Source organism: Phalacrocorax carbo, chromosome 7 (genome assembly GCF_963921805.1).
Source record: "Phalacrocorax carbo chromosome 7, bPhaCar2.1, whole genome shotgun sequence".
NCBI classification, from domain to species: domain Eukaryota; kingdom Metazoa; phylum Chordata; class Aves; order Suliformes; family Phalacrocoracidae; genus Phalacrocorax; species Phalacrocorax carbo.
Window position 1 is genome coordinate 32,189,383 of NC_087519.1, and position 27,505 is coordinate 32,216,887.

At 38.2% G+C, this 27,505-nt stretch overlaps 1 protein-coding gene across 4 annotated transcripts in view; it reads left to right on the plus strand.

Annotated features, from left to right (window-relative positions):
- Positions 1-27,505, plus strand: part of CLSTN2 (calsyntenin 2) — a 449,932-nt gene that overhangs the window by 402,996 nt on the left and 19,431 nt on the right. For all 4 annotated transcript variants that reach the window (XM_064457344.1, XM_064457346.1, XM_064457343.1 and 1 more), the window contains 2 exons: positions 10,248-10,410; positions 26,107-26,273. In XM_064457344.1, the coding sequence (XP_064313414.1) occupies positions 10,248-10,410; positions 26,107-26,273 (330 nt within the window). The remainder of the gene's footprint in view (positions 1-10,247; positions 10,411-26,106; positions 26,274-27,505) is intronic.

The following is a 27,505-nucleotide window of genomic DNA, read 5'->3' on the forward strand; positions in this document are numbered from 1 at the left end:
GCCCACCTAATATAATCCCAAGAAATTTCTTTTCCTTTTATGCATACAACCAGAGGTAGGGAATACAAGCTCTCTTTCTAGTTTCCTCACTGAAAGTCCTATGAGGAAGCAATAACTTGCTTAAGAGTGGCATAAGGAGCAGGGAAGTCTCTCATTTGCTTCCTTCTCTGGTTAATGCTCTTCTGATACTTAGTTGAGGTTCCAGAAAGAAGGCATTAATTTGCATGATGTTCAATCTCCTTTATTCTAGGACTGATCATGCACATCCCTTTACAACTGCGGAATTACATGGCAATAAAATGCACGGATCAAAAGATATGCTGCTTTAAGGTCTTTGGGAGCTAGTTTTAAAATAAATAAATTTGAAACACAAATACAGCAGAACGTTTATTTCATTTTCCAAATTCTCTCCCCATATATGAAGCTGGCATAACATCAGCATATGTATTAGAGAAATGCAGGTTTAGATGCAGATAGTAGCTATGGAAAAGCTTCATCAAAAAGGAGTACGAATTACTCCATGTAACAACCACTACTGCTAACAGTTGGAAGAGTGGTAATACTTTAGTTTCATAAGCATAAAAGCACTGGTCCAGAGCAAAGCAATCTGGTTGGTTTGTTGTTTTTGTTTTTTCCTCCCTTCTCTGCCTGCCATCATCTGTCAGAATTCAGGAACTTGCTCAGAGAGGCTATGCACGCTAGGGTTCAAGCTACACGTTTTATGTGGAGATTAAGTGTGCAACACTATTCTTATGGATAAAACACTGAACTTATAGATTGTGATAACACTTTTCAACGTATCACCTGTTAATTTAACTGGTGGGGGTATACTGATTCCTTCTTTTCCCATATACAATATATTTTTCTTTCAGCCTGCCTTAATTACTACATACATACTGTATTTATTGCCACTTCAGAGGCAGGTCATATTGATTTTACAAAAGTGCCATGTAAGCGAGCTGCTAAAGGATACATGTAGAAAGGGAAACACAAACATATTATTTAAAAACAAACAAACAAACAAACAAAAAACAGTACATAATATGAATATTTTAGAGCTTTATTTAAAGTTTCCTGAAAAGATTGTGGAGATGCTGGGGACATATTTGTAATCTGCACAGGTCAAGAATATACTGTCCCTTTGCCACCAAAGTTTTAATCCTTTTCGGTTTCAGCAATGCTTAGATTAAGTAAAGCCAACGCATGTGGCAAGTATCTGTCCTAATACACAAACCCTGTTCCTGAGGTAGAATAAATAATACTACAAGACATAACAATTAATGTTATTCGATTCATTTGATTGGTCTGTTTGCACTTTGCTTTTTTTTTATTTTCAATTGCTCTTCCTCAGAATGAATATGCTGGCAGATTATACTGTAGCACATAGCCAACTTGAAGTGCATATCTGTTGATACTCATAAAAGCAAATTTTTACTATAAAGACCACATATTCACAGCAGAAATATATTTTTGTTCATTATATTAGAAAACAGAAATGCACTATATAACCCAGGTATCCAATGAAGTAAGCACATCCCGAATACTGAATATCTGCACACTGAATTACATACTTGCAGTCTACACTAGGCCATTTTTGCAGTATATCTTTTGTTCTTGGTGGTGATGGGATAATTAAAAAAAAAACTACAAAGAAATCATAAGGTGCTTATAGACAATGACAAAAAGAGATAAACAGTCAACAATGTAACTTATTTCCCTATATCACTTAATCAGCTTTTGCAGGTAGCTCAGTTAGTGAAATTTAAGGCAAAGAAGAAATCAAAAGAGAGCAGCAGAGTTATAGCAAAGGCAATGCCCTAAGGTATATTCTTTTCTTTTTTTTAAACTAACATGCCTTAATCATGGAAGTCTGTGGATGAGAACTGACAATAGGAAAACAATTAAGATACTAAATGAGTTTCTAAAGTAACAGATAAAAGCTCATTCAACAACGTCATTAAAGTTCCCATTCATCAGAGACAGCAGTTATAAACCCCAGACTGGGACAGGAGAAAGTCTTTACTATGCTCACCTTCGGATTGCCTTAGTGCAAAACTCATCAGTTTTGGGCAGAATGACTGCTCTGCCTAAAACTCTTAAGGAAGGTTATTTTTATTTTGCATATGTATGACTATACATATCCAAATATATAGAAGACATTTTTCTTTAAAAAATTGCAAATAAATTTAACTTTTTCACTTTTACTTGAAATCCACTGCCAAATGTTTCCAAATTGATATCTTTTTCAGGCTTGTGTTTACAGTGGCAGTATTTTTTAGGTCCCTGTTAGAGCTGTAATGAAACTGCCTTTCAGAACCTTTAAGTCTGTTGCCTTTTGATTCACTGTTTGCATGCAGTACAGTGCTTTCTCTCAGTGCTATAAAAATATATAAAAAATATATGAAAAGAATATTTTGATATATCAAAATATATTTTTAAAAAACTATGAAAAATATTGGAACCATTTAAATATCTATTTAGTGTCACCAAGAGAAAAGAACAATGCCAAAATCTGTAAATTTTTACAGTGCTCTTTCAGAAAGGATTCTTTTGGAAATGGAAAGAAAAACGTGGTATTTTTTAAACTTAAAATAATATCCCCATCCAAATAGCATCAGTGTTCTGTAGTCAGAACAAGGGTAATAGGTGCCATGCTTTGAAGCAGATTTACAAAGCATGTGGCTGCTTTCAGAACAGGGCAGAGGGTTTGATCTGGGTGCTGTAACTGAGTGGATAATGCTAACGCCTTTAAGCATAAGATCAAAGAGAGATTCCCTGCATTTGTCATCTTCTTTAGCAAAGTGAGATAAAAATGCAGAGCCTGAGTTGTCTCTCCATGTTTACAAACTTTTCATGATGATGACCTCCATCAGCTCTATTGAGACATGCTTGCAAATAAGGAAACTATTCCATTGTTAAGGTTTTCCTATAAGCACTGTACATATTCTGTACAGGAGCGTACAGAGGATTTGAGGTGAATGTTTTGCTTGCTTGAAGGACTTGCAGATTTATAGATATAGTAATGTACATCCAAAGGGAAAGTGTTACTGTTAATAAAAGCATAACAATGATTAATAATATAAAGTACTAATTAATAAGTGTGATAATAATTCAAACTCTTTATGAAGATATGTTACGCTGCAACTCTTTTTTTAGTGGAAACAGTGCCTTCTTCACCTTCTGTAGGCTGCATTTTTTTAGACATGCACAACCATTGGAGAAGGCATTTTTGTACAGAAACGGTGACAGACTAAGCATGACTAATTTTCTATTATACTACTTTATGAAAAAATGTAATTTATAATCCCAAGTGTACTCCTGACCTCCTTGCAAGCAGAGGTAAGTGCTAGTATTCTAGCTGCTTGGGTATTGTAATCCCCATGTGAATGTGGTTCTTCTTTCTTTAATGACCCCATTTTGCCATAAATTAATATAATACCCTTCTCCACTATAGTCTGGATTATAGAGTGGCCTAAATGTTTTACTTATTGAAATACTACCAAACAGCAGAAAACAGATTTATTGAGAGGCCACAGAATTCACAGAATGCGATGAAGAAAAGACCGCTACTGAAGTGCTCCATGGTCTTATAAATTGTTACAGTTCTGTAAAGGCCAGTACATCTTGGAGTGACAATCCAGCAGTTCAGTCAAGATGATTTATATTCTGTAAAGTTAGGCTGAACAAACAGAAGTGCTCATTCTTTCTTCAGTTTAAGTCCCCTCTGTAGATAAGAATTCAATTGTAGAAGTGATTTAATTCATTCAATGTTAATGTTTAATGGAAATCATACTTAGAATTTTTCCATATAAAGGAGAGGAGGAGGTTTGAACACCTTTGCAATTTCTGTGTATATCCTTTATTCACTTTCAAAAAGTTAAGCTCTGTGTTTGCAGATTTAAAACACCTCTAGTCTGCGACAGAAATTAATGTATTTGTAGATTGGTTCACCAGCCCAGCTATTTGCAATGACTACTACACTCTTCTTAATAAACAACTGTATTTTCAATTTTTTAGCACATAACTCACTCTCAGTAGTCAGTCTCTTAGAGTGTCCTTCTGAGGAGATGCACTAGCCCCATTAACATTTCCTTTGACATTTGACCTTTGGGCATGAGCACAACCACAACACAGCTGACACTCTGGCCTAATTTAGGATATTTTTTTTTCAGAATATACTAGGTAATTTTTTCTCATGTGCAACTATTTAAATTTGAGTCAGTTAATAAGACTGGAATAAGCCCAATTTGCACGAGAGTTGGTGAAAGAATGTGACACAGTCAGCTGGCCAGTTTGTTCTGACATATTGTAACGAAACAGAAAGGAGGGGAAATGACCAGAATAACAATAATAAAAAAGCGCCAGTGGAATTTAAATTGAATTTATTGTTTTGATATAACTTAATATTTAAGGTGCTATAAAAGATGGAATGCTGTAGGTAAAAAAATAAAATGCTAAAACTCATAGCAAGGGGAAAGAGTAATGGAAGTACTGGAAAAAAATCCAAACCTGAAAGACAGATGGGAGGGCTGTGTATCAGAGGCGTATAAGAATGAAGGAGTTACCTAGAGGATAAATTCCTCTATTGCTGCTTCCAAATACTTGAAATAGAAAATTCTTTCAGAAAGAAAATTTAGCTTAACTTGAAGTGTTTACCAGTCTGCTGATACCAGCCAAATCACAATGAAAGAAAAGATGGAAAAGAGCACTCCAGTTAGGCTGAAAGCATTTTAGCATTTTCAGACAAAATTGTTACAGTTTATACCTTCACTTTGATGTTTAGGGTTTTTTAATTATTATTTTATTTTCTTTTTTATGTCTGAAGTATGTTTACGATAAAATAGCAAGACTGATGAAAATAAAAAATTTGGGATTCTTTTTTCCACAGAGAATTTAGGATTTGGGTTGGTTTATTTCTAAAAGGGAATTTAAAAAAATCTGTTTTGCAAAGCAGTTTTGTTCCTATTCTTGTGAACCTCCCAGTTCACATCAGTAGTCAGCAATTAACAGAAGAAAGTATTATGAAGCTGGCACTAGGTAAACAAGAGCAGAACAAAGGCAGCGACAATGTCTATGGGGTAGGGCATCGCAAGTTTTGAAAGAGGGCTTGCTTAGCCAGAACTTGCTCTACCTCCACCAAGGTAGAGCTTTTCAGAAAGCATGAAGTTAATTTGGAAGAGGACTTGCATTCATGTTATATATTTACAAACACCTCCATGCTAGAATATGTGCACTTTGTGCAGTCCATTGTAGCAGCCAGTAATTGTGGTTCTGAAATGAATACACAGATTTTATTCTCTAGACTTTTACTTCTCATCAAAGGTGGTGTAACTACAGAACATCTAATCTTTATGTGAAAGGAGTGCAAACTTAAAGCCTTAGACATATGTCATCATTTAAAAAGGATCTGATTCATAAACATCCATGGTGCCAGCATCAATGACAAATGACATCCAGTTTTTCAAAACATGGTGGAATGTGCATGTAGAAATAATGTCCACATAACATCCCCCAGATATGTCATGGTAGGAGTTGTCTATGTAAGAAAGTCATCACACATCAAAACACAGAGGCATCTTACGCATCTTTCAAAAACTTTGGAGGGGTTTGTCTTTCTTTTTCAAATATAGCCAGAGGAAGACAGTGGTGGTATTGCTGCTGTACCTCATAGCCAGGTGGTTACAGCAGCCACCTTTAAGATAGCAAACCTGAATTGTAATTCCTGTGGCTAAGAGGTTTTTGACATCTCCCGTCTTTAAGAAGTATTTCTTATATTCAGGGTCCAAAATGAGGCACAGTATTTTAGATGTGGTCTAATGAATGCCGAGTAAGGGGGTGGGGGTGGGGAATGGGGGCAGTGTTGAGAGGTTCAGAGCATGTTAAGACACTACAAAAGGTATCAAGAAGTGAATAGAGTGGCATGCTCTGTTTTTTAGAGCTAGATTAAGGTACTTTCTTCAAACAACCTGAAGAAAATGACAGTTCAGACCACTTAGGCAGAAAGGAGTTTGTGTCTCATACCTGTGCTAAGTAGCGTTATTTATAGTAAGTAGAGAGCTTTCCTTGCCTTCCTTTTCTTCTTACTGCTTTTTTGTGGATGTTTGAGTGTATTCTGAGAACATTTCCTCAGCAAAGTCACACAAACCAGAGAGAGGGGAAGCAATATCTGCTTTCTCAGCTCTAAAAGGATAGACTGAGAGTACACACTGAGTAGCACTGACAGGACATGCAGAGCTGTTCGCGTGGTCAAACTCAGTGGTCTGTTAAACATTACTTAAGGGACTTTTGGGAAGCTAGTCAGAGGGTTGTGAATATTGTGTGGCTCTTCAGCATTGAACTGAGGCAGTGGGACACTTCTCGAAGTACAAGTTCTCTTGCCAAACAGGCGAATGATCCATTTTGCACTAGTATGTCCCAGCTGACCTAAGTGAGGTTAAAAATCTGTAAGCTGTAAAGTGTATGTTCTCATGCATGCATGCCTAGCTCTTATATACAAAGCCATAAAGAGAGATATTTTGCAGACCAACAAAGTCTGTTTCCAAGCACCATGTGCTTCTCAGACCAAAGTGTTTTGGTTTCAGACTGTTCCTAAGCATTCCAATATCAAACAGAAAAATCTCTGACATTCTTCATCAGAAGATGCTAAGAGCTTTAATGTCTTGGGAAACTTACTTCGTAAGATTTAGACTGAGCCCATTTTAATCTGTTTCATAAAAGCATATTCACAGAATCACAGAATGGTAAGGGTTGGAAGGGACCTCTGGAGATCATCTTGTCCAACCCCCCTGCTCAAGCAGGCACACCTAGAGCAGGGGGCACAGGAACATGTCCAGGTGGGTTTTGAATGTCTCCAGGGAAGGAGACTCCACAACCTCCCTGGGCAGCCTGTGCCACTGCTCTGTCATCCTCACAGGAATGAAGTTTCTCATGTTTAGCTGGAACTTCCTGTGTTCCAACTTGTGCCCATTGCCCCTTGTCCTGTCGTTGGGCACCTCTGAAGGGTCTTGCCCCATCCTCTTGACACCCACCCTTTAGATATTTATGGGTATTGATGAGATGCCCCCTCAGTCTTCTCTTGTCTAGGCTAAACAAACCCAGGTCTCTCAGTGTTTTGTCATAAGGGAGATGCTCCAGTCGCCTGATCATCTTCATAGCTCTCCGCCGGACTTGTTCAAGCAGTTCCACGTCCTTCTTAAACTGGGGGGCCCAAAACTGGACACAGTACCCCAAATGTGGTCTCACTAGGGCAGAGTAGAGGGGGAAGATAACCTCCCTCAATCTGCTGGCCACACTCCTTTTCATGCATCCCTGGATACCGTTGGCCTTCTTGGCCACAAGGGCACATTGCTGGCTCATGGGCAACTTTTCTACCAGCACTCCCAGGTCCTTCTCAACAGAGCCGCTTTCCAGTAGTTCGGCCCCAGCCATTCCATTCCAGTACAGCACTAAGACTTCAAGCTGGTTAAGTCACTGTGATTTAATTAATACATTTTAGAGGCACACTGACATGATAGAGTGATTAGGCCAACCTAGCCAAGCAATCTTTAAAAGCCAAGCTCACTCATCTGTAATTTTATCTCATTAGAATAGCATTATAAATTAGGTTTTTTAAAATAAAGTTCTTACTTGAGATGATGAAAATTTCTTTATTTACTAAACTAGTATATTTTATAATTTTATTTTCATAGCTTCACTGCAATCATATTACATTCCATTGCCACTGTGGAATGCATGCAGGGAAAGAATTGGCATCCTGTGTTAAGAAGGTGAAGAAGGTGTCTGAAATGACAGCATAACAAATTACACTCCACAATTATTTGTTTCATTATTTTGTTGCCTGTGAAATGGCCAGGCATTAAACACTACCTGCTGCTGAGTGACTTGGACATATTCCAGAGTTTTTAAATAATTTTATTGCTTCCTTCTAGAATATTTGTTTTTACACTGGGACCCAGGACAGATACTTAAAGGTATTTTGGTGGAATATATGTGTGTCTGTGTACTTAAGCTGTATTGAAATCATACGACAATTACACACCTGACAAACTTGGGTGCTTTTGAAATCTCAGAAAACACCAAGCTGAGACTTTGGGTGCCTAAATTGCCTTTAAAATAAAACTTGATATGTTTGTGTGTTGAAATTTAAGAAAAGCATGCAGGTGATGGTTTGAGGACTTCACCAAGCTGTCTGTATTTGCACTTCCTTATGTTCCAGAATGTATCAGAAAAAATAGAGGTTAGTAAATACTTTTTCTAGTGTGGACATCTGCAGCTGGACATCTGCATTTTTCTTGGAAGCACTGGAGCCCAGCTGTCAGTGTCTCAAATTGTGGAATTTATGTAATCTTGTGTTTCCAGAAAGCATTTTCTTTGAAAGAAGTAACTAACTGCTCTATTGGTCAGTCGATAGGATAATCAGATTAGGCATTATCATGCTCTTTATGTATATGACGTCCCACAATGTTTGGGTTTGCTATATTAAAGTGCTCTTACTTTTCTTAAATGTGAGGAGGATTGCTCACTCATTGAACAGCACTTGGGGCATCCCAAGCAATGGAGTTTAGGACTGCAAAACAGAAATACTCTGGAACAGTTCTCAGAGAAGTGTCAAGTATTAATGCCTGTAGTTTTGGTCATGCAAGGTCTCTCAAACTCAGGCATGTCATTCAGTGTGTTTTATATAAAATGTCTGACACACGCGGCTGCGATGCATCACATTCTAATGATCAGGTCAGGAAACTTGGCAAGCTGTTTTTCCTTGAAAGGGAGGCCTGCATAATATTATCCATGATTGCTGTTTGTTCAATAAAGTTTTCAGTCCTCCAATTTATTTACTTTCAATTTTGGTTTCAGTTCATTTAACCTTCAGAAAACATTTGTGCTGTCTGCTGCTTACAAAGGGAAGGCTCTAGCAGCCCCTTGCTGCATTTATCTCTTGCTGTGGAGCTATGATGTCTCCAGTAATAAATGTATCCGTTTGAAATAGAAGTGATTAAGTTCTTGTTGAAATGTCTTCTGGAACAAAACATTAGCTTTTGCTTTCAAAGGGCAGATATTGCAGCAGATAGCACTTAACCCTGGCCAAGGACAAAGTGTTATGTTTAAACATCACTTTTCTGCTTCCCTCTATGAAACAGCAAGGATATCTGCATTCAGGCACTTCCATTTCTTAATATATCAAAACAAGTATCTCTGCAGAATTGAAAGTAGCATGATTGTAACTATTGCTTTATTTTTTAAAACAGCCCACCCATCCTACCAATTTGCTGTGATTTATTTCTTTGAACTTTTAAATCTGAAAGATACAACAAAGGAAAAAAAAAATTGGTCAGGCATTGATAGTTACACACTAGACTTCTGTCTTCAGAGGCACTGATTCACCTAACTGTACGTTTCTGAACTAAACCAAATTTGACCATCTTGCAGTAATCCCTGGTCGTCCAGCTCAGAGATTCATATGAAATTTGACACTACTATTGTAATCTTGAAAGTATGTTGGAACTGTGACCATTGCTTTTTAGAGCTAATGTATATCAGTGAAAATATATAGATCCTCATTTTGCCGACTATCTTAAGAAAAGCTCAAGGCCAAAAGATGGAGCATGGAGAAGATTTGAGTTTCCTGCCCAAATCAGGTAGACACATAGACTGTTTGTCCATCTGTGTGTACACAGAGCACAACAGAGGTCCTTCTGGTACTATGGAGGTCCTGATGCATTGCATAGGACTAAGTACTAATGCAATAAGTTAATAATGACAATTGAATCAAAGCATTGATAATAACTCGTCAATCTAGTAACTAAGTGCTACATATTTTCTTAATTTGAAGCTAATAGGGATCCCTGGTATCTATGCTGGTACCTCCCAAGAATGCAACTATTACACACAGTTTTGTATTCTCAAAAGTTGATATAGACATTAAGAAACTAATATTATGTATTAACGAATGTGAATATACAGACCAAAACCCAAATTGTCTCATTTTCTATTTTATCCATGTCTCGTTTTCAAAGAGGGTGTTTTAAGATACCTCTATTTAGCAATTATATTCCGCAAATATACCACGAGTATTTATAAACATTGTTTTGACTTTCATTGATTTTAGTGATGTGCTTATTGCAATGATGTTATTTTTTTCTATGGTGGAATTTGGAAACAATACAACTTTAAAAACGTATGGGAAATAAAAATTAGTCATCTGACAATAAGTGTTAATTAATATTTTTCTCTTGCATTCTGTCTTCCAGATTTGTGATAAAGAATGGCATTACTATGTTGTCAATGTTGAGTTTCCTGTTGTTACATTATACATGGATGGAACAACATATGAACCTTACCTTGTGACCAATGATTGGCCTATCCACCCTTCACATATAGCCATGCAGCTGACAGTTGGTGCTTGTTGGCAAGGTAATATGACTGCAAAGAGTAGACAGTAGAATTATGAATTCAGACCAAAAAGAATCTTATTTGTCTCACTGATTGCATAGTAAATAAATTAGTAAAAGGTTGATGGTATAAAATCAGAAGTAAATCCAGAGTTAATAATGAATCAAGTCCAAGGATAAAATGGATGGGAGGTTAACAGGCTTTGCATTTCCATCAGCTAAAGAAGGGTTGAATACAGTTTGTGTATTCAGTATGAAAGATTGTCTTTATCTTTTTTCTTCACTTAATTTCCCTTGTTCTCCAGCTTTAAGCAAACTATCTAAATATTACTCTAAAGAACTCCAGTAATCTCCTGTCAGTCTTTGCATCAAATCTCTTTCACAACTCATGGCCCAGTCCTGTGCTCTTCACATTGGATGTATATCACTTATAATTCCACTAATTTAATCACTGCTTCTGTTATAGACCAGATATAAAAGTGAGAACAAAATAAAACCAAAAGCCTCAACCCCAGAGCCATACATGTATAGGCCTTTGCCTAAATACTGATTTTTCTTGTTTTCTATCCTTTATAATCCCTCTCTTCTCATTCTTTTTTCTGGTCCTTATGCCACTGTTTCTTTTTGTCTTCTCTGCCTTACATATGAAGCAGCCCTCTTTTTTCTGCTCATCTGCTCTTTTAAGTTGTCTCCGTTACCCTTCCATGTTGATTTTCTATTTATGCACTGTGTCTTACTTTCACTTAAGACAAAGTATTGAAGTGAAGCAAACTGTGTAATTAGGAAAAAATGCTTTAACACAGATTGTGTTTCTTTCTCACTCTTTAATGTTTGTTCACTTTTTCTCTGTTATTACCTTGTTTACCAGTTTGATCTCTGCTCATTTACAATATGTTATCTGCAAAATTTGGACATCTTATGCATGGCAGAGCTGTTTGGTGTAAATAGTATTAGAAACAAATCCAGCTGTTAGATTATCAACACCTTGGGGTAAAGATCCAATCTTTACTTTGATGACAACATGCAGAATAAAGCCACACTAATCCTAGAAACATGATTTGATAAGTTTTGAATAGTGATCACTGAGATAGGTATTATGATAGCTAGCTAATCAGCATGACACTAAACCCATATATTTGTAAAAGTATAGACTGATTCTCAGTTAATTGGCATTTGCATGTGTAGGCTTCCACCTCTATAGGATGATCTTTAGGTGTATTGGAATTTTTCATTGATTTTAAATAAATAACAGAATACGTTTTATTTTACTATGAGGCGTTATTATTCTAAGGGAATGTTACTCTTTTTTTAGCTAAAAATACATAGTGAAGTACTATCAAACTCTTCAGAGACCAGAACTTCAATTTAGCCAGAGGTTACTGGCATGAATAGTTGACAGATACCAATTTGATTTAAATGAATTTTCTTTTAGGCTGATCTGTTTTCTTTTCTTATGTAGTTTTGGTGCAGTATTTTTAAATCAAAGTTCCAGAGTTAACAAATGCAGATGTAATTTGTCAACGGAGTAAATTCATTTCTTTCCAGACACGAGCAAATGCCATAGGGACTGTGAATAATCATTGAGTATTGCCTTCTGAAAAACCAGCATTTCTCAGTAGCTGTGCTAAAGAAATTTTATTTTCATCCCTTACTTCATCTTTATTCTAGGTTCTTCTACATAGGTCTACATAAATATTTTTGTGCATTATTTGTATTACTTCTGTCCCTTAACTTCTCAGACTTAACTTTATCACTGTTTAATAGTGATCTTCAGGCTTTTTTTTTTTCCTGAAGGCCTCAATGTTAGTGGAAAACTACCCCCCTCAGTTCTCACCTGAATCTCATGTTAATCATCATGCAGGTGCCAAGTATTGTAAACTGTGGAGGAGTAACTTTATCCATGGAACATGCACTATATAAGCAAAAGCTCTGCCAGTTTTGCCACTGTGCTGCACCTGTGGGTTCCATCTACTTCCACGGCAGCTGAATACAATAAGAATAATCTTGTTTCCTTTTCATCTTTGTCTCTTTATCTGAAATTTTTAATAGAAAAAATTAAGGTAAAATTTCTCAGCAAGGATGACAATAAATTTAGACCACAGACTATATTTGGTATTAAAGCTGTTAAATAAATAGAAAGTTGCAGTTGTTTTTGGACATTTTTAGCTTTGCCTTGAATAATTTGATGGCTTAATCAATGACTATTCAGGATAAGATTCTTCATCCCTTTTGGTGAAACACCCAATTTAAACTACTAAAATTTTACCTACTGCTGCTGTCAATATTTACTGCAAGATTATGTTATTCCTATTTTAATAGTGTGAGAATTGAAGCTCATCAAAAGAAGAAACAAGTTTTACATCTCATGAAAGTGTCAAGATTTAGCTAAGATAGCGTACTAAAGATTCTGATAAACTATCATGTGTCAGGCAAAAAAAAGGTGAACTTTTAATGCTTATATGTAACATGATTTGAAGATATTGCTTTTGGCAAAGCTTATCTTTTGATAAGTTTGTTTAGAACGCCTCAAACTATTTTAAATGAATGGTATGGAAAGTCACTTTGTTAATAGGATTCAGCACTCTATTTCAGTCTGTTGGATTGTAGTTATTCAACGTATAAAACCAATCTATTCCATTCAAAATGTTAATTTTCAAAATCGATGTATTTCAAGATAAAGTGGATCTATGAAACAAATAATTTGACTTATAAATAGTTTCAGTGAAACTGTTAACTGAATTGCCTTAGGACAATGCATTTTGGCCAGTAAGAATAGTCTAAACCTTTATATTTTCAAAGCATTAGAAAATTGGTTTACAACCATCTATGATTTATTTCAGTAAAAATATGCAGTGATTTAGGTGGCATAAGCCATTCAGGGGGCTCCTTCTTAAAAGCATATGAGGACTTTCTAGCTCTGGTTTGCTCAGTCTATTTTCTTCCCTTTTCATCAAAGCACTGGCAGAATAGGAACACAAGCTCTAACCTCTTCCTTCAGAAAGGACAAGACTTTTTTCTGTCTTTACTAAACCATTTTATAGTTCTGAGTCCACAGTATCAATTTATCAAAGTCATATTGTTTGAAAAACAATCTCAACTCAGCCAACTAAATGAACCAGAAGAAATAACATTCTTTCTTCTTACCACACCAATTCTGATTTGCTCACAGCAAAAAGTAAGTCATCATGACTGTGGGGCAGCTTAAGAAATGGTGGGAAACATGAAGAGTGTATTTAGAGGGCAAAGCAAAAAATCAAGAACAAAAAGAATTGTAATTTACTCTTGTAGCACTGATAGGAAAATGTGCTACTGCTTTGAAGGATTTACCCTTTCCTATATGACAATTTTCAATTCTAGTCTGGAAACTGAGAGTTGTTCTGCTGTTCCTCTAGAAACCTGAGAATTTTCCAGGTTATGAGACAAGTCACTTTCAGCCCTGGTCTTTTCATCTCTTACACTGGTACTCGTCCGGAGGTTATGTAGCAAGTATCATGCTTGCACCTCCTTTTTGTCTTTCTCAGAGTTATGTCACGGAGGAGTCTCAGGCACACAAAGAGAATTCTTTTATTTGAGATTAATATTTCCTATTATTAATATTTCAATTCCAGAGTAACTCTTTTCTTACTTTTATAGCCTTGTTTATAGCATCTATTATGAAAAATTAGGTTAGTTTTTATTTCTGCCTTCAGCTGTTCAAGTGAAATATAAGAGCAGTTTAAGTTCAGTGCTGTTCTCCTGCATCTAATGTGAAAACAAACAAAATGTACAATGTCTCAGGCTTACATAAATTTAAACTTTAGCCTATGATGTGCTCACTGACCCAGCTGCATCAAACCATTTGGTTTGGGGGGTTTTTGGTTGGGTTTTTTTTTGGTGGATTTTGGGGGTTTTTTTAATATCATTATTCCAGTTGTAATGGGCAAATCTCTCCTACATCTTTACCCTTGCCTTGGCAGTGTAAAAAGCATGGCTGATTTGTTTGTCCTGTTTTTATACAATATTTCTTTAAATAATGTGAGTTGAGTGCTAGGACTCTCCTAAAAGGAGGAAAAAATAGCCTTTTCCTGAAGAACAGTCTTTTCCATGGGGCAAGCAGGTATTGGAGGCAGAAGTTAGGGTCCCAGTGTATGGGTGGCCGCAGAGAGCGAAGCAGAGGGTGAAGATGGCTGAAAGAGCAGACAGTGAAGCTTTAAAGATGATAGAAGAGAATCTTCCTAAGGTCTGTCAGGTACTGGGTAACCAAGCCTGGGGGATAGCTTCCAGCTTTAATGACACAACGGGCATGAGGAAAGTTGTATTAAAAAAAAATTGTTTTTATTGTTTTGTTCCGGCATAATCAATATGAATTTTCTCAAGTTAAAATTAGGTATTCTGGATCTTACCCTCGTTTAATCTTCCTTGTTTAATTTAAAAACCTTTCTTCAGGGAGTTCATTAAGGGGAAGATGTAGGCAGAGCTACTTCATTGATTTAGGGTACTATCACAATAGTTAGCATAGAGTTAATTGGTTTTTATTTTGTGTAGTTCATTTTTAATACTGCTGTACTTCGGGGGGGGGTGGGGGTGTAGTTTATTTGAGAGTTGATGTTAAAGCATTGTCTTTAGGCTAAACTGTTTGTGTTGCTTCAGTGACATGTGACCCAACAGCAGTGACAGCTGGAGACAGAAACTCCTTAACCTGTTGCAGCCTATCTCCAACAGAGTGCCAGTCTTCATGTATGCCAAATCCTAGCTTACTTCTTCGTGTCCCTGTACTCAGCACTGGTGAGACCACACCTTGAATGTTGTGTTCAGTTTTGGGCCCCCAAGTACAGGAAGGACGTTGAGGTGCTGGAGCGTGTCCAGAGAAGGGCAACAAAGCCTGTGAAGGGTCTCGAGAGCAAGTCTTCTGAGGAGAGGTTGAGGGAACTGGGGTTGTTTAGCCTGGAGAAGAGGAGGCTGATGGGAGATCTTATTGCTCTCTATAACTACCTGAAACGAGGTTGTAGTGAGGTCAGTGTTGGTCTCTTCTCCCAAGTTACTAGTGATAGAACGAGAGGAAATGGACTCAAGCTGCTTCAGGGGAGGTTTAGGTTGGATATTAGGAAAAATTTCTTCACTGAAAGAGTGGTCAGGCACTGGAACAGGATGCCCAGAGAGGTGGTGGAGTCGCCATCCTTGGAGGTATTTAAAAGACATGTAGATGTGGCACTTCAGGCATGGTTTAGGAGGTATGGTAGTGTTGGGATGATGGTTGGACTTGATGATCCTAGAGGTTTTTTCCAACCTTAATGATTCTATGAATCTTAGCTACGATTTCAGTGACTCTAGGCCTGGAAAAAGGTAATACTGGCTACAGAGCTGAGCAAACTGGACTGTTAGTGAACTAACTGGGGGTGGAAATTAATAGTTTGGAGTGCTAGTACAGCTGTTCCTGAAATTAGGCCTTTATGTACCCTGGTAAAGTTTGACAGCTTTCTCTGCAGATACTTAGGGTTAAGGATGTAAATTAATTTTAACTTCTTTAAAAGGTGTTTTTTGTTCACAACAGTGATCTCACAGATGATTGTCAAGGGTGCGATTGTGATGTAGGTGGGGTAATTTAGGTCCAAAATGCTCTTTTGTGTCTAATGGTGAAAGAAATTTTAAGGTTAAATTACTCTTTCTCAAGGGCAACTAAAGGACCATATTGACTTGACTGCATGTTCACGTCCCAGAACAAAAGAGACACCAAGGACAACACATGGAAAGTGTGACCCTGGCACTGTTTCTGAACCCCTACCTCCCTGAATGGATGTTAGAAGCAGAAATGGTCCATCGGGATAGGAGTGAGCTCATCAAGGCTTGACTTCAGCCTTCATTTCTACTCCCTTCTTCTCTAACAATAAAAATATTCTAGATTTGCCCTTCCAGCTTAAGATTCTCAGGAGCTTTCCAAACAATAAAGAGGTAACACAGTTCTGTAGCAATTAAGAAGAGTTACCCTTACTCTGTGAGGATAAAGTGCAATATCAAGAGGGTAGGTGATTTTTCCTCAGGTCACTTAAAAAGATCTGCATCACAGCAAGAATAGAATCAGACTTCCTAATCAACAACAAAATTGTTCTTATTGTCCCTTTTAGCTTTTGCAATCCTGTTTCATTCTCCTAAGCAATACAAACAAATTAAGGTTCACTTATCCTTGAGTTGCACTTTCCAGAAGCTTACTTTAGTAAGTTCTCCTCTGAGTTCATTATTTTTGATTCAGTTTACCTGAGGACATAGCAAATGGACCCTTTTACAGAGTGAAAAATTTCTTCCATTAAACCAAGGTTTATAGGTTCCCATTCTGAACCCTTTATTGCTAAATATTCTGTCGCAAAGGCAGCCAGAAGAAGGAAGCAAGTTACATGATTTGGTAGTCTAATAATCTTTTGTACCACAGGGTGCAAACAGACTTCCTTCAGGTTTCTCTGATAAGATAAGGTCTTGAGTTCATATTCTTTCCCTCCCAAAATGGCTTGTTTCTTTATGTATCAATCCCAAAGTCCTGTCAGGAAAGTAGTGACACAAGTTAATGACTCGTCATACGGTTATATTGTAGTTTTCCATGACTGCAAGTCATTATTTCTAACAATGCCACCTATTCTAGAGTGTTGGAGCTTCACAGGGTAATTATGCTGGCCACATTTTGTAGGGGAAGGTCTTTAGCAGAAGCCTGTCAGCAGGAAAACTTTCTTATCATTAATATTGCAGAAGGTTATTGTAGTTCCTGTTTTCTAAAAAATTTCATTTTTCTATTCTGTTTTTCTTTTGTATTCTCCTGCAATTTTCCCCTTTCCTTAACCTAGGCTGGAGACCAATTTTTTTATAGAGCACTTCTGTGGAGTAACCTCATTAACTTCATATGTCAGCACTCTGCTGACATATCAATCACAAAGTTGCAGTCAGAGAACTGACTTACTATTCAAGGCAAGAAGAACGGTAAGAGTTAAAAGTCAGAGAGGAATCAGATCACTGAGAGACAAACTGTGGGTAGTGTAGCAGCAACACTGCCTGTATCACTCAACCTTGGACTTTCCCCAGAAATTAAGAAATTCTACAGATAAAGATTACCCCCTACTGTGCATTCTAACACCAGTGGATCATGCCTTGGGGCTGACATAGCTTGTACCAACCTGAGGCCTCAGTGGAATGATACAAGCAAACAAATTAATGCAAGACCACCTAGGTAGGTTTCAGCATAATGTGATGCTGAATATCTGTATACTGATGTTTCTATTAGTACACCAGTGTTCTCTCTGTATTACCCTTCTCATCAAAAACAAGAGTGGATTTCAAGGCACTTCACAGATCTTTGCTGGAATTTTAGGTGTAGCAGAAATACAAACATGTGGAAGGTTAGTTCAGGTGAGTGTTTTCTTGGAGAGCTGAATTTGCATTATATCTGTTAATAATTCAGCCTAGATACAGGTTCCTTATTTAATTGAATTTTTGCACTGGGGACTATGCAACAGCACAAGAATGTTATCTGAAGAATAGGAATATAGTTTTTTGAGGAACATTAGCATCACTTGGACTGTGGTCTACTCTAAGATATCTAAGATTGTAACATTTTTTCATGATTGGCATAATTTCCCACAGTTCCCCTAGAAACAACAAAAATGTATTGGCTTAACTGTGAGAGATTATAGAGTGTCTTTCTTATCTTTAGAAAAATTATCTTAAATAGCATAAGTTATACCACACTTTTGATCTGTGGATCTATTGCACAGAGATAGATTAGCATACGCATACTTAAAAGCAGGTAGCCTTTAAGTGTTCTCTGTACGTGCCTTATTTCACATAATGCTTTAAAGCCTAAAGCTGTCTATATGAGTTTATCAGGTTATGATATCTACCAAGAGCATGGGCAGACTTAAATAGTGCCATGTTTGATGAGTAATTTTCTGAGTAATTTTTGTCTGAGTGATATAAAAAAAGCTAAAACTTTTTTTGTGCTGAGAGGCTCTGGGAGTATAAAAACCCGAGTTGCTAGTTGGGACTATTCCTGAAATCTGTGTTACTTTTCATCCTGTTTAATAGCCAATCTACTTATCAGGGAATTAAACTGAGGTCCCTAAACTGCCATAATGAAAAGGTTGGATAAATTTTGGGGCTTGGACCTGAGGACTTAAGAGCTAGAATATCTTGCAGCTGCTTCCAGATTCACTTCAATCTTTACGTTGGGACCCTGAATAATCGATCATTCCTTAATTATCTATCTGGCTCAGTACAACCAGAATCTATAATGTCTTAAAAGAATCACATCTCAGTTGGAAATGCTCTTGATTCATCATTTCCAGTGAGAACATCATTGTGCTTAGGCTACCCTAATAATTACTTGTTCATTATTAGGGTAGAGCAAAAGGCCTAAAAGAAAATCTGTGAGCTCAATAAAGTCACTTTTTTTTGACAAAAAGGCACAACTGTAAGGTCATGCACCTGGGAAAACATAATCCAGAAGTGCAGCACAGGCTGGGATCCACCTGGCTGGGGAGCAGCTCTGTGGAAAGGGACCTGGGGGTCCTGGTGGGCAGGAAGCTCAACATGAGCGAACAGGGTGCTGCTGCAGCCAAGAAGGCCAACAGGGTGCTGGGTTGCATCAAAAAGGGCATCGCCAGCAGAGAGAAAGAAGTCATCATCCCACTCTACTCAGCGCTTGTCAGGCCACACCTGGAGTACTGTGTACAGTTCTGGTCCCCGCTATACAAAAAGGATGTGGGCAGGCTGGAAGGGGTGCAGAGAAGGGCCACCAAGAAGATCAAAGGACTGGGAAGCCTGCCATATGAGGATAGGCTGGGAGAGCTGGGTTTGTTCACCCTTGAGAAAAGGAGGCTTAGAGGGGATCTCATCACCATGTACCAGTATTTAAGGGGTAGCTACAAAGATGGAGACTCCCTTTTTACAAGGAGTCACATGGAGAGGACAAGGGGGAATGGGCACAAGTTGCTCTTGGGGAGATTCCGATCGGACACGAGAGGGAAATTTTTCACAGTGAGGCCAGTCACCCATTGGAATAATCTCCCCAGGGAAGTGGTTGTCTCGGCCACATTGGACACTTTCAGGAGTTGTCTGGACAGGGTGCTGGGCCATCTGGTCTAGACTGTGCTTCCTAGAAAGGTTGGACTAGATGACCCCTAAGGTCCCTTCCAACTTGTGATTCTGTGGAATTGTTTTTTGGAGATTGATAAGTGAATGCAAACAGCACTTTACATCTCTGAAGTCAAAACAATACAACTGTAAAAAATCTATGGTAATCAAATTCTATCACATTTTATATCAACCCAATGTGAAATTAAAAATAAAAAACCAACCCAAACCAAAATGGTGTCATGGTAATAAGGTCTCCTTCATTAATGAATGCATCTTAACCCCATGAAATCTGAACCCTGAGAATCTTCAGTTTCTGCTGGACTGTCCAATGTTATATCTAACAGAACTTCCTCACGGCTGGCGTCAGATGTTTGCTAGATGACAGTCCTTAACCCCCTTAAATTGTTATTCATCTAAGAGATGCTAGCTGTTTACGACAAGGTGATGTGTATACTAGATGCATTTGTTTTCCTCCACCTGCATAAGGGAGTCATCTTGACTGATTTGCCCACAAGTAGTACAGGCATCTGCAATATACTCATCTAAAATGAAGTAGGTTAATTCTACATTTGATCTGTTAGGTTTGAAATTTCAGGCACCAGTTGTAACAGTGCTTCTGACTCTTTAGGAATATGCCACACGCAGTGATGTTGTAAAGTCTTGCTTTCATTGGCAGCTTGATCATTCCCCACTGAGGGCTACTACAAGGGTGCAGCATACTGCCTTTTCTGCTGCGTGTGTCCGCCTCCGACTTGCGCTTCCTGCTCCAGTGTGCTCTGGTGCTGGGCATGGTGCGAACACAGGCACCAGCTGTGAATAGCACAGGAGGGAAGTAACACTCAGAAGTAGTCAGAGGGTGATAAAGTTCTTGCAGGGAGGGAATACACTGACCCTGTGTAGGAGGTGCCTCTGCCTAACCCTACACCCAGGCTGCAACTAATATCATGAGACATTAGTAGACCCTGATAATTCTAGTTATCTAGATAATTCCAGTAGCAGCATGCATGTATGTATTTTTGCAGCTCGTTCTGAGCCCTGTGCCTATTTTATATCTCAGCTGTCTCTTTCTCAGAACCATAACCGAAGTGTCTGCTATAATGGTTTTAGCTGGTGGGAAGGCCAGCAGGCCAGGGCAGGACCCTTCTTCTTCTGTATGTTTCGGTGTCAGTGTGTGTGCTGTACTTGTTCGCCTCCACCAGCATTCAGGTTTAGCAGGAAAGGAAAGTAACTCAGAAATACTTTATCAAGGTGACCCTGGATAAAGTTCTGGTGGGAGGGACCCCTCTGTCCCTAGTGCCTGAGCTGTCCTACTTGCTTTATCAGAGTTCCAGGCAGAAGAGATCAGAACTAGTATAGAAGAAGAATAAGAATCCCAGTCCAAAAAATAGTTATTATTTTAGCAAGTGAAAAATGTGATGCATACTACTTTGACAACGACTAAGCAGTGAACGGCATTATAGTGAATAATTATGCATGTCAACAGTTCCTCTGGATGCCTCCCACAGTCTGTTGAAACCATCTTCCCATTACGAGGATTGAATTAAGCCAAAAAGCCAACATCCATCCTCCTATATCTGCCAGACTTTGGGAGTGGATGTGCATGCTGGATCAGGTGGAAAAAACAATGCACACTTTTATCATCAAGGTCTGAATAACACTGTGAGGCCTGCGTTGCCTCACAACTGTGACAGTGAATGCAACATTTGCATTTAAAGAAGGGAACAACCCAGTAGTTTTGAAAATTTGTCATGCAAGGGTCTGTAGTGAGAATAAGCGACCTTGTTCTATAGTGTTGTTTCAGTCTTTTGTGTTACAGACATCAACCTAATTCCCTGACTGACAACAGAGAAGGTTCCATTTTCCTTTGCTGGTCACAAGTTAAGTAGTCTTAACTACTTAACTACCTCCAAGAATTAACAGTCACAGCATATTATTTTGTAGTAACCAGTAAACATAGAGCTGAGTGAAACACATTTAACAGCTGAGGAGTAGGTTTTCTTATTCTCTCAGGTCTTGAAGCTATAACATCTTCATGGAGGTGAGCTGCATCTGAGCTGTATCACTCGTAAGAAAGGGCAAAAAGACACTGACAGCAAAAAAGTCCCCTGAAACTTGCTGAGGCAATCTAAACTAACTGGATGGCCTGACCTCTGAATAGAAACTGGCAGATGCCATGTGACACGCTATTTTTCACTGCACTGTGACACTGGGAAGTAGAAAAACTTTTAGGACACTTGGATTACATCAAGATTATCATCACTGGAGCTCCACTTTGTTTGCTGAATTGTTGCTCCAGGGGATCATGTAATCTATTTAGGTCTTCATTATCTCAAAAATATTGTTGCTTAGGCTCAGTTTGGTGTCAGAACCAAGAGTTAAGTTCAACGTGTCTTAAAGCAGTAAGAGCTGTTAGGAGTAGCTTATGCATTTTCCTCAGTTGTTTCTTAGCATGTGGTCATTTCAGTGATGAGCCAAATTCAGACAATGGAACTGAGCATTCCTCCTGCCCAGTGAAGTCAGTGGCTCTGAGCTGCCTGTCAGCTGCGTGTGGAGCTGCACAGGCATGAAATGTATCATGGTCAGGGTCAAAGGATCTCAATCAGTATTTAGAAGAATTTGGATAATATTCTGTCAAAATGTTTCTATCAGCATTGGCTAAAATTATGCACTGTGCTTTAGCACGCTACCATTTTCATGATGGATTAATTACATTTATACTTATCTAATCTTGGAAGCTAAGAATTTCTTACTAGGACTTGGAGATTGGCCATCCTGGGCTAGATTTTCACCCCCTGACAAGCTGAGGTCAAATACTTGAAGAATATTAGATTGCAGAAGCAGAAGGAAAGAGGGCATTCAAACATGCTAATATGGTAGAACCAAGCATGAATAAAACACTGATACAGACAGGAGTAAAACAGTCAATTGCTGAGGTTTCGCCAATTTATTCTGGCAATTTTTTCTTCTTACATTTTTTGAGATTGAAAAACTATATTGCCAGTAATCCCTTTTATCAAAGCTAGAATACAGGATTGTAGCAGATTGGCTTTAGGCCATGCCTTCAATTTTAGCAAGAGTTTTGGTTTTTGCTTCCTGATTTTATTGCACTGGATTTTGTCCATTTTCAGTCTAATGATTACTGGCAATTGAAACACATCAGCAAGCTAACATGCCCCACTGAGCTGAGAGGATTCTGAAATGCTGAGGTAGAAGAATATCAAAATGTCAACACGCTGCAATTACAAGCAATGGTGATAAGAGTCAGATATAATGACTTCTGTTCACCTTCGAGGATAAAATTGGCAGGTATATAATTTTGTCTTTAACTCTGGTAAAAGGTGCTTATGGAAGGCTTATTTACAAGTCTATTTTTTCTAATTAAGTATGAGATAGTATCCTTTTTTTAAGTGCTCATATATTTTAATGTGGAAAACGCTAGTATTCACACTGCCCTGGATTAACAGGCATGTCCTATGTAAAACACGTATAAAATTGAGAAGAATGCTAGATTATGGTTAGTACTTCAGATAATAGTAGGAGTTCCAGGAGAAGCACAAGGGTTGATCATAGTCTCCAGTGTTAAGTAGAAGATTAAAGAAAAGGCCTTATTTAGCCTGGCAAAGGAAAAGGGAAGACATAGCCATATTTTGATAGCTCACACTCCCTATTAGGAATAAACTTCCAACTCTAAGGATCAATGGTCATTGGAGTGGATTGCTTGGGGAGCCTCTGACTTCAGAAGAGTTTAGAACAGCTCAGGCAAATCTTGAAGAATGGCTTAAGTACAGCTGTTCTTGTCTTGAGTCTTGGGGACAGACGGTATCATCCCTCTGTCCCTTCAGACTCTGCTATTAGTTGTTCTGGTGCAATTGTCCCAGGCTGAATCACCCTGTCTCAAACATGGGCTTAGTTTTGCAGATTTTCTCTACTGACACAGTATGAGCATAGCCAGTCCCAGCTCTTTTTCACTCATATTTTCTTGATATATTTGCTTGTTTTACATAGCAGTTGATAGCCTCTCCAGAACAAAGATTACATCACCTCCTTTATAGTCCAAAATCAAGCTATACATCTTAACAAAACCCAACCTTAGTCCTCTGAACAGGGTAAGTATGTAAGCCTGTTCTACAGATACTCACTTTTTTTTTTTTGCAGTGCCTGTATTTGCAGAGCATTTTAAAACCTTATTCCTGGAAATACTCATATTCTCTTCCATGCTTTATGTTAGTGGCTGGGCAGATGATTTACAGGACAGATGACTTTAAACAAGAATTATGCATCTCCAAGATGGTAATGTCTCCTTGTACATCACCATTTTTTAGAGTGGGGCTTGGACACAGTGAATACTCTGTATATTCAATATGGTTTATGGGTAATTACTCTATCATTGTAAATGACCTAGCAATGTAATTTTAAGTCCTTTGTCAATGACATCAGAGAAGAACTAGTCCAAAGTGAAAAAACCAATTAAAAAAAAAATGTCCAAACCTGAAATTCATATTCATGCAAGTAAGCACCAGTCATGTTGCTCTGTAGCTTTTCTTCAACTGGTTTATCCTGCTTATTTCTGACAGGCATAGCTACAGCACTGAATTCTTTGTCCTAGCTTCTTGCCTAGTCCTTTATACATTTTAATGAGCTAGTTTCTCATTTAAATACAGTAGCTTATCTGAGACTGCTTCTTATTTTTCATCTCCTCAGAACTATTAAGATCTACTGGCACAGTTACTGTAGGTTTCTAAATTTCAAAGCTCCAGGGTTAGTGTTGGTGTTTTAGCCTTGGAACTTGCTTTCTTCAGAATTCTGTTAGGGATATGAGAATTTGAAGCTTCAAAGCACAATGTGATTCCCTTCTTCTGCAAGGTCTTATCTGGTTTTCTCTCTTTGTCTCCTTTTTAGGTAGAGGTTTGTTGGTGTTTTTTGGGGGTTTGGCTTTTTTTTTTTTAATTTAGCTTACCTTTTTCTGTCCAGATACATTGCTGCTGTATTAGTGGCAACACATACTTTTAAAGACAATGTAAACAGATAAATATAACAACATTTTTGCTGAAAGGCCAATGTCCCAGTAATGCACTATCTTTACCAAATAATCATATTGGTAAGTATCAGAATGGCTGAAATCACTGCACAAACTAATCCTGCATTTTTGCTGTTGCATACATTAAAGTTTCTATGAAACCCAAAAAATATTCTGCCTAAAGGAATTTTTCTGTCTAATGGACAAACGAATGAAAGAGTAGGGAATATTAATCTCTCCTTGAGGATCTTTATTTGGAGTAAAAAGAGAGGCAGTGTGTGTTGCAATGTTAACAAAAAAGAACAAAATCTGTCTACTTCTGTGAAGAAACAGCCTGCTTAGGCACCTTCTTTTCTCTCAGTACACCAGTGTGTACTTTCTTCACTATATAAAATAAGTCAGGTCTTCGTCCTAGTTCTCATACTGCATAGACTAGAAGTGATGTTTTTCAGGCTTTTAGGTAGCAACATCAGCCTAAAGAAAATTTGCTGCTTCATCCCTATCCTAAGGCCAATCCACACACAAATCTTCAAGCTAAAGTTCAAGCTTGAGCTAGCATGCCTGGCAGAAAGAGGTTGTTTGACACTAAAGCTACAAACACTGTAGAGATGAGTTATCTACCAATTACAACAGCTTATCAATTGCTAATCCAATTAGTCTGCATGGCTTCACTGTTGCGTGGCTCTCTCAGTCCTCTCAGGCTCAAGATAAGAAGTAATTCACGTGCACCGATATAGCTAACACTTGCAGGAAAGACAAGCCCTAACAATTCTCCTAGAGGAGGATGAGTAAATCACTAAATATCCCAGGAGTAATTTAGATGCTATGATCACTGGTGCAGTCAGTATGTAATCACATTTTATTGACAGCTCCTAAAGATCAGTCTTCCTTTGAAGCTGCCTAGAGTGAAACTGAACAGAGTGTAGCTAGAGGGCCTAATGCAACATACAGTGACATGACCTGATCGGGCACAAATGAGCTGATTTGGGTAAGGGAAGCACTATAAGCCTTTTAGGATAGTGCTGTGCGTTGGCCTGCATTCACTGCTGTGAATTTACACTGTATCCTTAGAGGCAACTCTTTATAGAGAGTGGGGCAGTTTGCTTGCACAGAGCCCTGACAATTAGCACATCTAAGAACTTCAGTCGGTACGTTTTTTGTAGGAGCGAGACAAAGGCTGTGTAAGTGATCTTGTAATAGAAAACTTGCAAATATAGTTTCTGTACAAATAAATGTTGGACCTTAAGCATTTTTTTAAATTCATGTTTGATCACTTTAATTATTTCATCAATTCATTTTTAAAACTGCCGTACTTCCTTGGACACAGGTTTGGGAAGCCATGTTTCATCTCAGAGTATGTTATCACAGGTATATAAACACCTGAATACAATACTGGAAAAACACTGACAAGAATCTTAAAGACAGGCTGCTACTAAGTACCTCCAACAACCCACAAAGCAATTCCACTTATCACAATAAATAGGATCTTAAATATGCTTGGCTAAAATGGATATAAATTCTTTAAATGCATTAAAAAATAAAGTGACTTATTAGATGTACTGTTTGTTTATTGGTATCAGTAATAATTTTATATTCTCTTTCTTGCAGGAGGTGAAGTCACCAAGCCCAGATTTGCTCAGTATTTCCATGGCAGCCTGGCCAGTCTTACTATCCGGCCTGGCAAAATTGAGAGTCAGAAAGTGATTTCCTGTTTGCAGGCCTGCAAGGAAGGTCTGGATATTAATTCTCTTGAGAGTCTTGGCCAAGGAATAAAGGTGAGAGATGAACTGACGACATCGTTGATAAAAATTTAGAGCTGATTTATGAAGTGAAGAGCCCAAGGTAGAGTACACACAGTACAAATGCACTCCCAGAAGCAATGTAATTTCACATAAAGTCATGCAAAGAAAAAGCGGAACAGTAGAAGAGCTGTGACACTGGAAAGAAAAATGTTTCCATTATTGCAAAGCTAGATGCTTAGAAAGGAAGGCGCTGCTGATATTTCAGAGTCCATAAGAACTGCCAGGTCGTGTTCTCATGCTTATTTTGGTCGTTTTACAGACATAGATGTGATCGCAAAGAATTATTGAATTTTGATCTCAAGTAACTTTAAAGCAATGGAAAACATAAGCGGAATATCTTTCATCTGAAGGCAACTCTGGAACAAGTCCTAATGCACTAGTAGTGAAAATTCAAAGTGTGTTCCAAGAGGAAAATGTTATGTGACATGAAAATTGGACAATAGAAAAAAAAACCCTAAAGTCAATAAATTAAAATTTTACATTTGCATATAAATCATTATCCATCTTCATTGTGCATATGACTTTCTTTACTGATATTGTAACACTTTCTCTAAGGTTGAAGAACAACAGACAGAGAGAAATCCTGTTTCACTTGACATAATGGCCAGATTGCTTTGCATTCATTAAGACAAACTGTTCTTTCAGATACATGTGTAGGACCTTGACTATAACTTCTGTAACACTTACATGAGATGCATTGTCAGTTTCCCTTTAGTGATACCATGATTAGAGAAGGATTGAGTCAGAGATCATTTAGGCAGACTGGATCCTTGCAAATCCATGGGCCCTGACAGGATGCGCCTACGAGTGCTGAGGGAGCTGGTAGATGTTCTTGCTGAGCCACTCTCCATCACCTTTGAAAGGTCATGGAGGACAGGAGAGGTGCCTGAGGACTGGAGGAAAGCAAATGTCACTTCTATCTTCAGAAAGGGCAAGAAGAAGGACCTGGGAAACCACAGGCCAGTCAGCCTCACCTCCATCCCCAGAAAGGTGATGGAGCTGTTCATCCTGGAGGTCATCTCCAGGCATGTAGGGGAAAAGAAGGTTATCAGAAAGAGTCATCATGGATTCACCAAGGGAAGATCATGCTTGACCAACCTGATAGCCTTCTATGATGGTGTGACTGGCTGGGTTGACGAAGGGAGAGCAGTGGATGTTGTCTATCTTGACTTCAGTAAGGCAGTTGACACTGTCTGCCATAACAT